At 46.5% G+C, this 17,531-nt stretch overlaps 1 protein-coding gene across 2 annotated transcripts; it reads left to right on the top strand.

Moving 5' to 3' along the window:
• Positions 1-229: 229 nt before the first annotated feature.
• Positions 230-5,186, top strand: LOC123144853 (E3 ubiquitin-protein ligase PRT1). Of its 2 annotated transcripts, XM_044564104.1 has the most exons (8): positions 231-523; positions 1,059-1,087; positions 1,165-1,344; positions 2,068-2,139; positions 2,227-2,403; positions 2,496-2,699; positions 3,957-4,042; positions 4,730-5,186. In XM_044564104.1, the coding sequence occupies exons 1-8, from the start codon at positions 399-401 to the stop codon at positions 5,033-5,035; spliced, it is 1,179 nt and encodes a 392-aa protein (XP_044420039.1). In that variant the 5' UTR covers positions 231-398; the 3' UTR covers positions 5,036-5,186. The 2 variants fall into 2 exon arrangements, with proteins under 2 accessions (XP_044420040.1, XP_044420039.1); XM_044564105.1 differs by lacking the exon at positions 1,165-1,344 and having other exon boundaries at positions 230-523.
• Positions 5,187-17,531: the final 12,345 nt, after the last annotated feature.

Here is a 17,531-nt window from a genome sequence, read left to right as displayed (position 1 = left end):
TTCTTCTACCATTTTCTCATTTCCCTATGATCCGGCCGATCGTACCGTCTCTGTCGAACTCTCCCGATGACACGCGAGCCAAATTGTGAAGGATATGTTCTCAAAAAATAATACTACTAATTGTGAAGGATATACTAGTTTTGTGGTGGACTGGACGCACCAAAAAACGGCACCCGAACGCGACCGGACGAACCGGACACGGAGCGTGAACGCCTCTATGGTCAGTTCCTTCCTTCGTCCCCAAGGTCCAAACCGCGGGGTGCGGCTCGGCCCCTTCCTCCCCGTCCTTTTCTCGCGCACTCGGCACTCGGCACTCGCATAGTCATCGCATCTTGGCTGCTCACCCCCCCGGCACCTGCAGAATCCCCATCCGCCTTCCACTTCCACCGAGGCGGAGGATGGCCTCCGACGACAGCAGCTCCAGCCACCCCACGGAGAAGAAGGAGGAGGCCGCCGCCGCCGCCGCCGGTGGAGCTGGCTTCGACGATCTGGAGGACCCGCGCTTCCAGTGCTGCGTATGCCTGTGAGTTTACACGCCACCTTTCTCCTCCTCTCCGTTGGCGTGGCCATGGCGGGCCGAATAATCTCCCGCGTCGGTTGTGGATACGCCTGCTTGGCTGCTTGGTAGATTATTGCGCGCCCCTCGTCTTGATCCGATGCGAATTGGGTCCTGCTGTACTCGTGCTCCTCGATGTTCGGTGCCAGTAACTCGTGTCGTGACTATCTCTAATTTATCTAGCAATACCGATCACCAAGTGTTGCCACATTTGGGTGGCCACGGGACTATGTGAGGCTTAATTGATTTATGTCGGCTTAATTCCACACCCCGCAGGACACTAGGAAACACAAATAAATTGATTTATAACTCTTATTATTGCGGTAGATGCCTGATAGTGTTGTGAAACAACATGCTGTCACTTACTTTTAAAGTTCTAATTATTCACTTGAAAAAGTATTACCAGGTTACTTACCTTTTTCTCTTTGATGAGCATTGGATTGGCTTCGATTCTCCGCAAATGTGCTAATAATCTCATATGCTTGTTCAATATGTCTTGCAGGGAGCTTCTCTATAAACCAGTTGTTATTGGTAAGGTTTTGCTGTTTATGATGATCAAAAACCAGTGTGGTGTATTTTTGAATATCATTTGGCTTTTATTGGTGCAGCATGTGGTCATATGTCATGTTTCTGGTGCGTCCATAAAGCTATGCATTACGCCCGGGAATCCCATTGTGCAATATGCAGGCAACCGTATACTCATTTCCCAAGTATCTGCCAACTCCTCCATCACTTGCTTTTAAAGCTTGAACCCGTGGAATACAAAAAGAGGGAAATGGAAGTACTAGGTGAGTGCTCAATGCACAAAGCACGGAACCCATTTGTCATATCAGAACTAGTTATCAGTTAAGAAATCATGCTGGGAGTTGTTTTGATATAAAGTTATTTTCTTCCAAATTTGTGTGGGAAATGACATCCAGAATGCAAGCATACCACCAGTTCTACCAAACTAGAATACACTCCACAAGTTGTTTTCATATCCATCATACCCAAATTGCTCGGTCAAGATAGGATGGGAACCTGGTGGAGGTATAAGGTGAACATGTTTGAGCTGTTGGCTTAGGTTTGGATTGTCCCTCACTATGCCTGCACTTGTGCCTAATCGGCAACGTGAGCGTTGATGCAAAAGAGGCTGCTGGTTTCGAGAGATGGAGATTTCTCTGCAAGATCACCGGGACATATCGAAGGATAGGGGAGAAACATCACTTTAGGGTTTAAGTCTCATGGGTATTGATTGTGTAGAGGTATTAACAATCATATGTTACGCAGCATGAGCTATATACTTGAGTGCTTGGCAGGTACCACAGCAGCCCTTGAAATTCACATTCCCTGCCATTTAGATGTCTATCAATTTTTAAGTTTGAACCTATTTCTTCTACCATCAGGTTTCAATGGTAAATTAAATTACTTTGCACCAAACACTAGTTTTCCTTATTTTAATTAGTATGCCTCGTTTTTTGCTTGTTATGAATTATGAAATATTATTATGCTCTAATTGGGCTACAATTCAGAGCAAGAGAGGAGCGTGGATACCTTTTCTCCACAAATCATCGAGTTCTTAAACTCCAAGAACAATAATGGTGGTAAGAATTCTTTTTATGTAATTGCAAATTGCAATGACATCTTCCCCAGTATAGTTCTGTATGCATAAGCCTTTGCACTTTTTCAAGAAAATGGAAAAGATTGGGGCAACAAGCTTGAAGATGGCAAAACTGGACCTCCAGGAGAAGTCTCAGTTGATGACAGTACTATGAACGAACATTCAATGAAAATAAAGTTAGATGATGTGTCTTGTCCTATCTGCAAGGAGCTGCTGTATCAACCTACTGTTCTTAACTGTGGTCATGGTAAGCTCTAAATTTAGAATAAGAAGGGTTGGTCAATTTTTGTAGTTTTCTTTTCTTTATAGAAACTGACTTATCTTTGGTTTTGTGAAAAGTGTATTGCATATCTTGTTTGCCTTCCGTGGGTGATGAAGCATTGAAATGTCAAGTCTGTGGAGGTCTTCATCCTGGAGATTTTCCTAATGTTTGTTTAGATCTTGACCACTTTCTGGAAGAATATTTTCCAGCAGAATATGAATCAAGACGCAAGAAACTTCAGCTTGAGAATAGCCAATGCAATCCTGAAGGATCATCTTCAAGTAAGCCTTTTTTTGTGTTTAGCTCAGACTCACATATCATATAGCTCTCTACCTTAACAACATAATACTGTGTATCAAGTTCATCATGCTAATCGTGAAATTGGTGTTTGACTTACTCTGTTAGCTAAATGTGAATGCACACTTTTAAGTTGATTTGTTTGTCCGGAGGTATCCATATTGATAGTTTTTGTCCGCTATTAATTTTTGTTTGTTGGCTACTTGCACTTGTTTTTAGCAGTGCCTTATTTTACCTTCAACTGTTGTGTTGTCACTTAATTGATCAACAAACATTAACCTTAACATAGTTGTGTTAATATGAATATACACTTTTATAGTGTGTGTCAGGAACTCATTGAATAAAAATTGAAGGAGTATCTAGTTTGTGTTACCGATACTTCATATAATGATCTACTTCCATGTATTGTTGATTTAGTCTTCAAAATATTCATTTAGGAAGGATTTCCGGCATTAGTCAATGTCGTTAATTTTGTGCATACTGAGAGGCATGGTGTGGTTACTGATATGTCAAGAACTATTACAGTCGGTCATTGGTTATATAGGTTATTCTGTATCTACAACCCTTAAAAAAGTCAGATCCAAATTTGAATTGCACATGGTGAAACTAAAAAGACAAATCCAACACGAATAGTGTCACTAAAAGACAAAAGCAGAAACTACACTATTCACACCTTGATTTGTCTTTTTTGTTTTGTGATGTGTAATTCGAATTTGGATCTGAATTTTTTAGGATGTAGACACATATCATGTGAACATTAACAAAAAAGAAAACCCAAAACTACCCATGTACACTGTACCCTACAAATTTCTGAAGAACTAAAAGAAATAATTAGATCCCATATACAATTATGCTAGATTGTTGAAACAAAACAGTAGCAGAGGCTTACTCGCACCCCTGTGGTGTCGAACCCCTGTACCTGTTGCTGTTTCAAGCTGTGTGGGCAATTTCTACCACAACTGCGTTCCCTAATCAGACATAAGTTCAGCTGCATGTTTCAAATATAATGATACATATATATAATGGGAGAATATCTGGTGCTCCCATCCATCAAATGCTTCCATGCTCTCACATTTGAGAACTCAATTTAAATGTTTCAAAAACTTAGTTTTATCCTTGAGTCACAGAATTACTTAACCTTCATGAAGTGCAACTTTACATCTTTGTAAATTATGTTATGAAATGAAGCACATGCCTGATCCATTTTTTCGTACATGATTCCTGTGTTTTGTGTGGTTCAGGTACTTCATGCAAGAAGGGAGCTTTTGTACAGAAGACTCTAGACTTATCAAATGTTCACATTGGAGTTGGATGTGACTCATGCGGGGTATGTTCAAGTTGTACAAATTAGAAAGTCCATAACCTTGCTAGTAATTAGTCAAGCTGGCATACATTCAGTTGATAAACCGTACCAATGGAGCCACCATTGGTAGATAAAATGATTTCTTGAACTTAAGAATTTTGAAATGATTTGCTGAGTATGCATCTTCATTTTGTTGTCCTCTTGGTGTTATTGTGTAAATCTTTCATCAAGTTACCCAACGAATAAAAAGCCTATCCAGGTAGCCCATCTAGTGTTAGCACCTATTCCCAATTAGTCTTTTTAATGATTTTTCCCATTCCATTAATAAATTTGTGCTCCAGTATCTGTTTTATAACTTTTTTAATACTCCATAAACACAGTTTTACCTTTTATTTGAAGATATTGCTCTAATGTGAAAGGTAGTTCTTAATTTAAGTGCGGGTTGACGAATAACTAGAAATTTGGTTGCAACATTAGGATTGTTTTCATTCCAATTTTTAAATTTATGTGCTCACTGTTCAGTAACCAACATTAGCAACCTTTGTGGTCTCTTAAACCTTCTTCTAATATCTTGTTACATACAAAAGAAAAAACTTAATGCAAATCATAGTGGGAGGTATTGATAGGCATCCATGTATCCTTGCTTCATTTCCCATGTCTTGAGTTACTCTGATCCTTTTGGTAAATATGGAACTGATGAATGCTTTGCAGGTCTATCCGATACGAGGCAAGCGATACAAATGCAAGGATTGCACAGAGGCAATTGGATTCGACCTTTGCGGGGAATGCTACGACAGCACTTCAAAGCTCCCAGGCCGCTTTAATCAGCAGCACACACCTGACCACAGGATGGAACTCGATAATTCATCACTGTTTGACGCGTTCCTGAGATTCCAAGGGATACCCGCGGAGGGTCTGCAGCAGCTGGTACAACAAATGGAGCTCATTGGTGCTGGTGGCATGGTGCAGTTAGTGGCTGATGATGAAGAGATGGAGGACAATCATGAGGATGCTTAGTTGCTGTAGGAACCAAGCAAGCATTTCTAGCAGAGCTGATTTGAGGAGCGAGCCTTGAAATATTGTGGTGATCGGATTAAATGAATGTAGCGTGCTACATTGTCCTTGATTCCTTTTGGGTCCGAAGGTCAATTAGTCTTGTTTATGCTTTCGTACATTTATTTATTACTGTATTATACTCCCTCCATTCCAAAATATAGTGCGCCTGCGCTTCCCGAGGTCGAACTTTGACCATAAATTTAACGAACGAGACCGACTACGGCGGGTGAAAAAATTACATAATTAAAAACTTCTTTCGAATACGAATTCACTGATATAATTTTTGCTCCCGCCGCAATCGGTCTTGGTAGTTAAATTTACGGTCAAAGTTGAAGCACGGAGATAGAGGAAGCACTACATTGTGGAATGGAGAGAGTATTAGTCCTCTGTCTTTATAATAATAAAAAGAAATTATATATCGGTCTTCCGGTCAAAGCAAATTGCGGTGGCACTTCCAACAATTTCTTATGTAAACCCAAATGATTTTTACACATATCCCTCTGGTATAGCAATATTCATTGTCCTTATCCACGTCACATAACTTGATAAAACAACATTTTCTTGTGTATTCCACTTGGCAATACAACATATTGTACGATATATTATTCCCTCCATTCATAGACAGAAGATGTTTTGGATATTTTACTATGGACTACATACGGATTGATTGGGTGAACAAATACACTAAAACATGTACCATTTAATTTTATACTCCCTCCGTCCCATAATGTAAGACGTTTTTTGGCACTAGCATAGTGTCAAAAAACGTCTTACATTATGGGACAAAGGGAGTATTTGTGAACGGTGGGAGTGTATCTTATATTTGTGAAATATGTCTATATACATTTGATCACCAAAAAGTTAGAACATCTTATATTTATGAACGGTGGAAGTGTATCTTAGTGTTATCTGTATCATTTAATGGCACAAGATCCTGAAATTATTGGATGATTAAAACTAAAAATAGAAAATATGTGTACAAAAGAAGACACCTCGTATAATGATTAATCTAAAAGAACATCTCTTAGTTAAGAGAAGGCAATACATTTTTTTGTTTTTCTTATCGCACTCGCTATCTTATGTGACAATGCTAAGATGGCATGAACACGGAGTTCATCTTTCTTTTGCGACCCTAATGTTCGACCACTACTTTCATCTCCTAAAGAGCAGCAGGATTGTTGTTGGGAACAACCTTTGTTGGGCGACCATTTTGCCCCGGAAAGACTTCCAATGGACAAAATCGGTTCTGCAGATCCATGTCTCCTTGGAGACCTTCATGCAGAGCTTGGGCTCACATATCATCATAAGAGGGCAATCTGGCAATTCGTCACTCTTCTTCCTATGATCCTGCTTTTCTTTCATTTTCCCTCATCAGCTCGGGTTTCTACCTTCTCAGTTTTTGTGTTAAATTCTACGCACCGTGTTGTTGGTCCTTCCTCTTCAGCATCATTTGTCATATTTTCCCTTCCATCACCATTAAATTATTGGGCTTCCTCTACACCGTTTGCGCAACAAAGGATGAGGCAATCCTCTTATGAACTAAGGGCAAAATAAAAAAAATTCCACTATGCACTGCCCAAGATCATGTTGCAGGAGGGAGATCAAGAACATACACTCGACTTGCCAACCTGTAGAGGACACAGAGTCGACGAAGCTTGTCAGTGCAACTGTAATCGTACAACTACTTCGTGCTCGTAGTTTTACGGCTCCACCCTCTCGATCACCGATTAATCCACGTTCATTCGCCTGATCGTCAGAGTGCAACGCCTCCCCAAGTGCACCCACGCATACAGTCTGGGACAACTCAGCGATGGACTACTAAGTTTCCTCTTGCAATCAAGGAAGGAGACGATGACAGTTGTTGGAAGGCTTTTTGAAACCCTTGTGTTTTTCCTATGACATAATATTGCACTCTGCCTCCTTGTATACCCTCCCTTTCATGGACTCAATTCTTGAGGCCCACACGAGTCCAGTCCCCATAACACATCGGATCTTATCCATGTGGGTTTGGTATCCTTAGGTGTGTGACCCCACGGGTTCATGTCGACAAGGACATGGGGAGTGGTCCGAGTAACTCTTACTCGACCAAGGTGCTCGAGTAACTCCTTACTCGTGTCATGAGTTGCTGCTTGAACTAGCACAATAAGTGGTAGTGGCCTCTAACAAGACATGTCATTTCGTAAGTTCCATGAAGTCATTCCGATGAACCTCTCAATGTTTCATATGTCCAATCCCCACGCCTTATGATATACTTGTCGAAACACTAGGCAAGAGCTTGTCATTCTTGTTGAATGGCTTCGACCTCTCTTCTCGACCAATGAATCAGATCCCTTATGAGGTTAACTCTCAACCTTAGTCACATGGCTATGCTTTCCTTGATTTGATCACTCGATAGGGACCAAAGATTTCTCTCCAAAATGGAGGGGCATGGTCCTTTCTTGACCGACCATGCCTTGAAGCAGGGTTCATGACATTTTGGAATACATCATTTCAACTACCCATCTACAGAGTAGCTTTTGGCGACCCCTAAGCAAGGCGATTCACATCCCAAGGATCATGAGATGAACTCAAGTCTAGGACATGCCATATATCTTGAACTTGATACTATCAAATTATAGACAATTCGATGTGTCTGAAATGTGTCAAGTCTAGCTCCGAGTCCCCAACTCCAGCTGCATCTATCAAATTGACAACTCCATGTGAAAGGATAGGTACTAGAGGGGGGGGGAGGGGTGAATAGGCGACTAACAATTTTTAGCCTCTTTACCAAATTTTAGGTTCAACAATAAAGTAGGTTGTCTAGATATGCAACTAGGTGTACCACCAATATGACACGCAACACAAAACAAGTGCAAACTCAAAGTAAACCCAATAAAAGCTTGCACAAAGTAAAGTCACAAAGTAACCGCAAGTGGATTCGATGGAGACGAGGATGTGTTTCCGAAGTTCCCTCCTTTGGGGGAGGTACATGCACAATGCTCCCCAAGAAGTCACTAGTGTTGGGGAACGTAGTATTTCAAAAAATTTACCTACGATCACGCAAGATCTATCTAGGAGAAGCATAGCAACGAGTGAGGAGAGTGTGTCCACGTACCCTCATAGACCGAAAGTGGAAGCGTTTAGTAACGCGGTTGATGTAGTCGAACGTCTTCGCGATCCAACCGATCCAAGTACCGAACGCACGGCACCTCCGCGATCTGCACACGTTCAGCTCGGTGACGTCCCTCGAACTCATGATCCAGTTGAGGCCGAGGGAGAGTTTCGTCAGCACGACGGCGTGGTGACGGTGATGATGAAGTTATCGGCGCAGGGCTTCGCGTAAGCACTACGACAATATGACCGAGGTGTAAAACTGTGGAGGGGGGCACCGCACATGGCTAAAGATCAACTTGTGTGTCTATGGGGTGCCCCCTACCCCGTATATAAAGGAGGGGAGGAGGAGGCCGGCAGGCCCTAGAGGGCGCGCCCAAGGGGGGGAGTCGTACTCCAAGTAGGAATCGCCCCCCTTCCTAGTCCAAGTAGGAGAAGAAGGAAGGAGAGGGAGAGGGAGAGGGAGAGGGAGAGGGAAAGAGGGGCCGCGCCCCCTCCCCTAGTCCTATTCGGACTCCCCTTGGAGGGGGGGGACCTCTTGGCCGCTGCCCTCTCTCTCCCCTAAGGCCCATAACTTCCCCAGGGGGTTCCGGTAACCCCTCCGGCACTCCGGTTTTATCCGAAACTATCCGGAACACTTCCGGTGTCCAAATAACATGGTCCAATATATCAATCTTTATGTCTCGACCATTTTAAGACTACTCGTCATGTCCATTATCTCATCCGATACTCCGAACAACCTTCGGTCATCAAATCACATAAACTCATAATACAAATCGTCATCGAACGTTAAGCGTGCGGACCCTACGGGTTCGAGAACTATGTAGACATGACCGAGACACCTCTCCGGTCAATAACCAATAGCGGAACTTGGATGCTCATATTGGCTCCTACATATTCTACGAAGATCTTTATCGGTCAAACCGCATAATAACATACGTTGTTCCCTTTGTCATCGGTATGTTACTTGCCCGAGATTCGATCGTCGGTATCCTCATACCTAGTTCAATACCGTTACCGGAAAGTCTCTTTACTCGTTCCGTAATGCATCATCCCGCAACTAACTCATTAGTCACATTGCTTGCAAGGTTTATAGTGATGTGCATTACCGAGAGGGCCCAGAGATACCTCTCCGACAATCGGAGTGACTAATCCTAATCTCGATCTATGCCAACTCAACAAACACCACCGGAGACACGTGTAGAGCATCTTTATAATCACCCAGTTACGTTGTGACGTTTGATAGCACACTAAGTGTTCCTCCGATATTCGCGAGTTGCATAATCTCATAGTCATAGGAACATGTATAAGTCATGAAGAAAGCAATAGCAATAAACTAAACGATCATAGTGCTAAGCTAACGGATGGGTCTTGTCCATCACATCATTATCTAATGATGTGATCCCGTTCATCAAATGACAACATGTCTATGGCTAGGAAACTTAACCATCTTTGATTAACGAGACACATGTACTAAGTTTCCGGTTAATACAATTCTAGCATGAATAATAAACATTTGCCATGGTATAAGGAAATATAAATAACAACTTTATTATTGCCTCTAGGGCATATTTCCTGCAGTCTCCCACTTGCACTAGAGTCAATAATCTAGATTACATAGTAATGATTCTAACACCCATGGAGTCTTGGTGCTGATCATGTTTTGCTCGTGAGAGAGGCTTAGTCAACCGGTCTACAACATTCAGATCCATATGTATTTTGCAAATCTCTATGTCCCCCTCCTTGACTTGATCGCGGATGGAATTGAAGCATCTCTTGATGTGCTTGGTGTTGGGGAACGTAGTATTTCAATTTTTTTGCCTATGATCACGCAAGATCTATTTAGGAGAAGCATAGCAACGAGCGGGGAGAGTGTGTCTACGTACCCGCGTAGACCGAAAGCGGAAGCGTTTAGTAACGCGGTTGATGTAGTCGAAGCGATCCAACCGATCAAGTACCGAATGCACAACACCTCCGCGATCCGCACACGTTCAACTCGGTGACGTCCCTCGAACTCTAGATCTAGCTGAGGCCGAGGGAGAGTTCCGTCAGCATGACGGCGTGGTGACGGTGATGATGAAGTTACCGGCGCAGGGCTTCGCCTAAGCACTATGATGATATGACCGAGGTGGAAAACTGTGGAGGGGGGCACCGCACACGGCTAAAGATCAACTTGTGTGTCTATGGGATGCCTGTCGGTGTCAAAACGGGCAGATCTCGGGTAGGGTGTCCCGAACTGTGCGTCTAAGGATCGAAGGTAACAGGAGACAGGGACACGATGTTTACCCAGGTTCAGGCCCTCTTGATGGAGGTAATACCCTACTTCTTGCTTGATTATCTTGGATGAATATGGGGTTTACAAGAGTTGATCTACCTCGAGATCGTAATGGCTAAACCCTAGATGATTATGATTGCCTCTACGGACTAAACCCTCTGGTTTATATAGACACCGGATGAATATGGGGTTTACATGAATATGGTGTCTAGCCTGTATGATTATGATTGCCTCTACGGACTAAACCCTCCAGTTTATATAGACACCGGAGGGACATAGGGTTGTACAAAGTCGGTTTACAGAGGAAGGAATCTTCCTATCCGAACACCAAGCTTGCCTTCCACATAAAGGAGAGTCCCATCCAGACACGGGAAGAAGTCTTCTGTCTTGTATCTTCATGGTCCATTAGTCCGGCCCACGTCACATAGCCCGGACGCCCGAGGACCCCTTAATCCAGGACTCCCTTAGTAGCCCCTGAACCAGGCTTCAATGACGATGTGTCCGGCGCGCAGATTGTCTTCGTCATTGCAAGGCGGGTTTCTCCTCCGAATACTTCAAAGTAGTCCTCGAACACAGGAAACGTGTCCGGCTCTGCAAAACAGGCACCACACATAGCCGTAGAGAGTATAATATTTAATAAGTCCAATCCACTGACAACTTTTGTAGCGAGACATTACGTCCCTGCCCAGTCATTATTTCGAACCATTTTTTAGCCTTCCGCTCCACGTTTCGAGATGCGGTTTTCATTGGCACGTCTTGTCGAAGCAGAGATTGTGTCCCCATATCGCGGGATTCTCATCAATACGGGTGTGGGTAATCCAACCGCGCCGTCTGCACGACCCTTGGGGAATGGGCGAGTTTTAAGGCGAGTGGGGAGGCACTTGATATTCGCTGCCTTTATAAGAGGATAAGGATCCACTCTTTCACCCACGCCTTCTTCCTCTCCGCCCATCCGTTCTTGAGCTCCAGCGCCCAAGCTTCCATCCTTTCCGCCCTCAAAAAGCACTCCGACCATGTCCAGAGAGCGCAAGGCAAGTGGATGGCCTCCTCCGTCACAGAGGAGAACATCACGGAGCTCCGGGAAGCGGGGTACTTGGCCCAGGAAATCGCCCACCGGCTTCCGGCCAAGGGGCAGATCGTCCCCACCCCGGAGCCCAACGAGAGGGTGGTATTCATCCCCCACTACATCCGCGGGTTAGGATTTCCCCTCCACCCCTTCGTCCGCGGACTCATGTTCTACTACATGCTAGATTTCCATGATCTAGCCCCAAATTCTTTCCTCAACATCTCGGCATTCATTGTCGCGTGAGAGGCCTTCCTCCGCATCCCACCCCACTTCGAATTATGGCTAAAGAACTTCAATGTGAAGCCAAAAGTGGTGGATGGTCAACATGCTGAGTGCGGGGGTGCCATGGTGAGCAAACTGTCCAACGTCACATGGCCCACATGCACCTTTATGGAGACCGTCAAAGGGTGGCAACAACAGTGGTTCTACGTCACAGAGCCCCGTGACACCACCTGGGCCGCGGCTCCCGAATTCAAGTCTGGGCCCCCACTGCACCTTACCTCCTGGCTAAACAAGGGCCTGGACTAGGCGTCGTCGGACGAGGTGTCAGCGCTGCAGACGCGCGTCAAGAGTATGATGGACAAGAACATTAAGCTTGTCAACGTGATCCAGGTGATGCTTTTTCGCCGGATCCTTCCCTGCCAAAGCCGGACTTGCCATTTGTGGGAGTTCGATCCGGCCAAGCACCAGACCTTGCAACAGGTCTTCGGCGCCACACACGAAGGTATCTAGAAGGTGCTTTTCAAGGCCAATCAGACGTGGCCGAAGACGACCGAGGACCGCGGCTATGACCTGACCCATCCCGCCAGTTCAGTAAGTTCTTCATATTTCAAGGTGTATCCTCTACCTATGCTTTCAAGGAAGATGTCTAAGCTTCTCCATTTGTCTTTTCAGGGCTGGATAAAGAAGGCGGAGCAGATCCAGTGTCTGGCTCCGCTGCCCGAAAACCCAGCTATCCCACTTCTGACGAAGATGCTGGTTCCGGTGCCCTACAAGGCGTCGGAGAAGAAGGCCAAGAAGAAGGGCCAGGAGGCAAGAAGCGGCCTCCGCCGTAAAGGCCCTTCTGACGCAACGTCCGAAGACGCCGAAAACCACTCCTCCCCCACCGAGAACGACGAGGAGGAGGAGGAAAGCAATTCTCCCCCCGAGGGGGGGGGGGAAGGAAGAAAAGGGAGGCCTCCACGGATCTGGAGGCAGAGGCGGAGGCGTCCAAGAAAGGGAAGGTCTCCCTTGCGGACAATTCTGAATCGGACACCGATAGCAGCCCCGAGTGGCGTCGCAGGGAGAAGCCCCTAGCGGAATCGTAAGTACTCAAAGGTACTTATGCACATATATATCCAGCTCCTTTACTTCGTGGTTTTAACATGTTGGATCATGCGCTATAGTCCGGCTCACGCCCACCTCCAGCGATCCTCATCTTCAGGGAATTCGCTGGATCCAAATGTGATGGAAAGCGAGTCGCCTCCTCCGGCCTCCTCCCCCAAGGCTAGACGACGTCGAGGTGTTGTCCCGAAGGACCCTCCCAGGCCAGGGAGAGGTATAGGAGGCCATCGAGGTGGTGCCAAAGGGTGATGCCTCAGCCGCCAGACATATGGGGGAGCAGACCCCCTGGAAACTGGCGATGGGGGCCATACCCAATTCGGCCCCCAGCTGAATACTATTCCAGAGGCCCATACGGCTCCGGAATCAGGTAAGCAGCCTCCTTCGAAAGAAGGAGGTGCACCAATTCTGCCGGTGACCTCTGTCCATCCAGAGGCACCGGATACTCTACTTGAAGCACTTCAAGGTGCTTCCATTGTAGAAGAACACCGTATCCTTATGGGTACGGTGGTTGAGAGGGTTCAGTCTGCTAAGAGCGGACTGACCGAATCCTGCGCCAGCCTTCTAATAGGCTTTGAGGTATGTGACGTAATTATGCAAAAAGAATGCCGTAGTACAGACAGTAGCCCTTGAGACTCTGTCTGGTTTTCAAAAAGAAAGGCCGGATAGAGGATCGAATAATTTTCGCAGGAGACTAATCATATATGTCTATGTGAATAAGCAAGCGTTGATGCTGGTTGCGACCTCCCATTCTGTCGAAGTCTCCAAACTAAAGCAGAGTCTGGAGCAGGCCGATGAAGAGCTCGGCCGTGTCAAAAAACAACTAGAGGACAAGCAAGGTATACAATGGCCTGTTCAGATCTGAAATGATATGAATTGTTTGTGTTGATCTTGTTGTTATGATGTTTCATTGGAGCTGCGGCCGAGGTGGAGTCCCTCAAGAACGCGCTGGCCGAGGCCCAGAAGAAAGTGGAGAAGGAACAAGCCGCCCGCAAAAAACACGAGTCAAGGGTCGGGGAGGTTCACCAGGAGCTCAAGGACGCCATAAAGAAATGCGAGTCCTTGGAGCGCAAGATTACGGACCAAGAGTCCGAACTTGCTAAGGCCTGCCAAAGTGCACAAGAGGCCCGGGTTGAAGCCCAGGGCGCCCTCCAGGAAATCCAGGAGGCCAAGCAGATTGCGGCGGGTAAGGCCTTTATTATGCAGAGCAAATTTGTGAAGAAAAGGTACCTCTTACTAACCCAGATTTGGAGTTCTCCAGGAGCGTTTGCGGATCTGCCTCGCAGTGTTGCTGATGCTGCGGAGTTCTTCCGAGCCGAAGAGGGGAGCTCAACGGAGAAGCTGTTCTCGTCGCAATACCGTGCGCTAGAGCATCCGGTGCCCCTTAGCGATCAGCTGAAACAGCTGACCGAACTGCATTGGGTGGTCGGATTGGCCATGAAGGATTTGATAATCCGTCTATGGCCTGCCGAAGACATGCCCAGCAGCCACTTCAGGCTCGTGAAGCGGCTGGTCGATGCCTGCCCTCGGCTTGATGCCATAAAGCGGTCGGTCTGCGTTGAAGGTGCACGGATGGCCTTCGCCCGTGTCAAGGTACAGTGGGCGAAGATGAATGCCGTCAAGCTTGCGACCGAGGGACCGCCTGTGGGCAAAGAGCATCGCACACCCGAGCTGTATTTTGATGATGTCCTGGGAGGATCCCGCATTGTAGAGGGCCAGTGTGCGAAGGACATTATCTTTGAATGAATGTATTTGTGTTATCCGGTCCTGTATTATGGAACAAAGCCTATATTTAATATATTGCTTGTTGTTTTTTGAAAATATTTCCTCCTGTGCGACCATTTATTAAATCTGAGAGTTGGCTAGTCGTCGGCTTCAGCCCCCACGTAGGTAGTACGGGGGTGTTCGGGTTGGAACCTAAACCCACTTGACCCAAGAAATTGGTCCTGGAAGGAGGTGCTTAGTGCAGCGAACCAGGCAATCGGACTATGTGGCTTTATCACCCTCACTTAGCTATAGGAGTTTGACAATAGGAGTGTAGGCGCAGCCCCTAGTTAGTATTTGTTTATCCGGACTAGGGCGCTGTAGACACCTGATCGGGTGGAGGCCGATCCATCGCATAATGCTGAAAAAATCGCAAGAGATTTATGTTTAGCCACCGAATAGCTAACCAGCTCTCACCGCATCATGACAGTCAGTTTTCTGCTTTCTGTACTGAGGTGTTTATCCGGATAAACTAGAAACACAATCACAGTAGTTCTCCCTTTGCTACCCTAGCCGATAAGACGGAACGTAAGGTAGCAAGCACAGGAGCCGGGCAACCCAATTATTGACCAAAGACATGATTCGGAGCCGATACATATAATGCTATATTCGGGGCGCCGAATTATACTGTAAAAAGTGTTCGGACTTGTTGCAAACGTATGGAGCTCAATGGAGCCCCTGGCGAGTTAAGTCGTACCAAAGTGTACGGGTGCAAAAATAGTGAAATATAATGAAGGAGTAAGCCAGTGCCACATATGTTGGGCCGCAAAGTGTACGTCAAAGCATATTTTTACAAATAATGCGATAAGCAACATGACTATTTAGCATGCCGAGACCAAGGGGAAGCTGCGTGCGGGTCTTGAAAACATGCAAAGTGATCATCAAGAAGATCATCTAGATATTCTGCCACACGTCTCTGCTGCTTGCCTCCTTGGTATGTTTATCCTTCGGAAGGATCGACGATCAAGACATCGTGAGGGGCCTGTGGAAAAGAAATCTGAAAAGGATAGAGAGAAAAGGGAAAGTATGAGTGCCTAGATAAGGTCGAGCCGTATTGTGGACCATGATCGAGTCATGCCTCCGTCTTTGCCCATGGTATTTTTAGTGCGTAGTTATGTACGCGCGGTACCTATGCCGCAATTCGGTCGGGACTGAGACGGAGGCCGAATTGCTAGTCGAACTCCCGACGAGCTGGACTGTCATGCTGCGGAGAAGTCCGGACTCGTTTAATAGTGTCCGGGGGCTTGGCCACCGAATTGATGTTCTGCTTGATAAGGCCGCCATGTACTTCTGCTGCCAGGGCTGCGGTGTGCTCCTCGATACGAAGGGAGCGTTCCATGTTTCTGTTGACTGTTATGACACCACGTGGTCCGGGCATCTTAAGTTTGAGATAGGCATAGTGTGGCACCGCATTGAAGCGAGCAAATGCGGTTCGTCCGAGCAGTGCATGATAGCCACTGCGGAAGGGGACGATGTTGAAGATCAAGTCTTCGCTTCAAAAGTTGTCCGGCGATCCAAAGACGACTTCCAATGTGATTGAGCCCGTGCAATGGGCCTCTACAGCTGGTATTACTCCTTTGAAGGTAGTTTTTGTGGGCCTGATCCTTGACGGATCGATGCCCATCTTGCAGACTGTGTCCTGATAGAGCAGGTTAAGGCTGCTGCCACCGTCCATGAGGACTCGCGTGAGGTGGAATCCATCAATGATTGGGTCGAGGACCAGTGCGGCTGAGCCCCCGTGACAGATACTGGTCGGATGGTCCCTGCAATCGAAAGTGATCGGGCAGGATGACCATGGATTGAATTTTGGGGCGACTGACTCTATCGCATAGACGTCCCTGAGTGCGCGTTTGCACTCCCTCTTGGGGATATGAGTAACGTATATCATGTTCACCGTTTTGACTTGGGGGGGAAATTTCTTATGTCCCCCTGTGTTCGGTGGACGGGGCTCCTCTTCATCGTCCTCACTTGGCGACCCCTTCTCTTTATTCTCGGTATTTAACTTACCGGCTTGTTTAAAGACCCAACAGCTTCTGTTGGTATGATTGGCGGGTTTATTGGGGGTGCCGTGGATCTGACATGGTCGATCGAGGATTCGGTCCAAGCTGGATGAGCCCGGATTGCTTCTTTCAAATGGCTTCTTCCGCTGACCGGACTTGGAGCCACTGAATCCAGCGTTGACTGCCGTGTCGTCGGTATTGTCACCGTTGTTCCGACGCTTGTGCCTGTTGCGTCGGGGCTTGCCGTTGCTATTTCTGGCTTCAGAGGTGCTAGGTTCGCTTGCGTTGTTGCTGCTACGGGCTAGCCAACTATCTTCGCCCATGCAAAAGCGGGTCATAAGTGCCATGAGGGCTGCCATGGACTTCGGCTTTTCTTGGCCAAGGTGCCGGGTGAGCCATTCGTCACGAATGCTATGCTTAAAGGCCGCTAGGGCTTCGGCATGCGGACAACCGACGATTTGGTTCTTTTTAATTAGGAACCTGGTCCAGAATTTCCTGGCCGACTCTCCGGGCTGTTGAACGATGTGACTTAAGTCATCGGCATCTGGAGTCGGACATATGTACCCTGGAAGTTGTCGCGGAAGGCGTCTTCCAAGTCCTCCCAGCTGCCAATGGAGTTTTCTGGTAGGTTGTTTAACCAGTGCTGAGCTGGTCCCTTGAGCTTTAGTGGGAGGTATTTGATGGCATGAAGATCATCACCGTGGGCCATATGAATATGGAGGAGAAAGTCCTCAATCCATACCGCGGCATCTGTTGTTCCATCATATGATTCGATATTCACGGGTTTAAACCCTTCTGGGAATTCATGCTCCATTACTTCATCAGTGAAGCAGAGGGCGTGTACGGTGCCTCTATATCGGGCCAAGTCACGACGCAGTTCGGATGGAGTCCGTCTGCGGTTTTCGGCCGGGATGTGGTTATGCTTATCGCGCCCGGCTAGTT

This window comes from Triticum aestivum, chromosome 6D, assembly GCF_018294505.1.
Source record: "Triticum aestivum cultivar Chinese Spring chromosome 6D, IWGSC CS RefSeq v2.1, whole genome shotgun sequence".
In the NCBI taxonomy this organism is placed as follows: domain Eukaryota; kingdom Viridiplantae; phylum Streptophyta; class Magnoliopsida; order Poales; family Poaceae; genus Triticum; species Triticum aestivum.
Note: the sequence above shows the minus strand (reverse complement) of the source record. Positions and strands in the feature narration are given on the sequence as shown.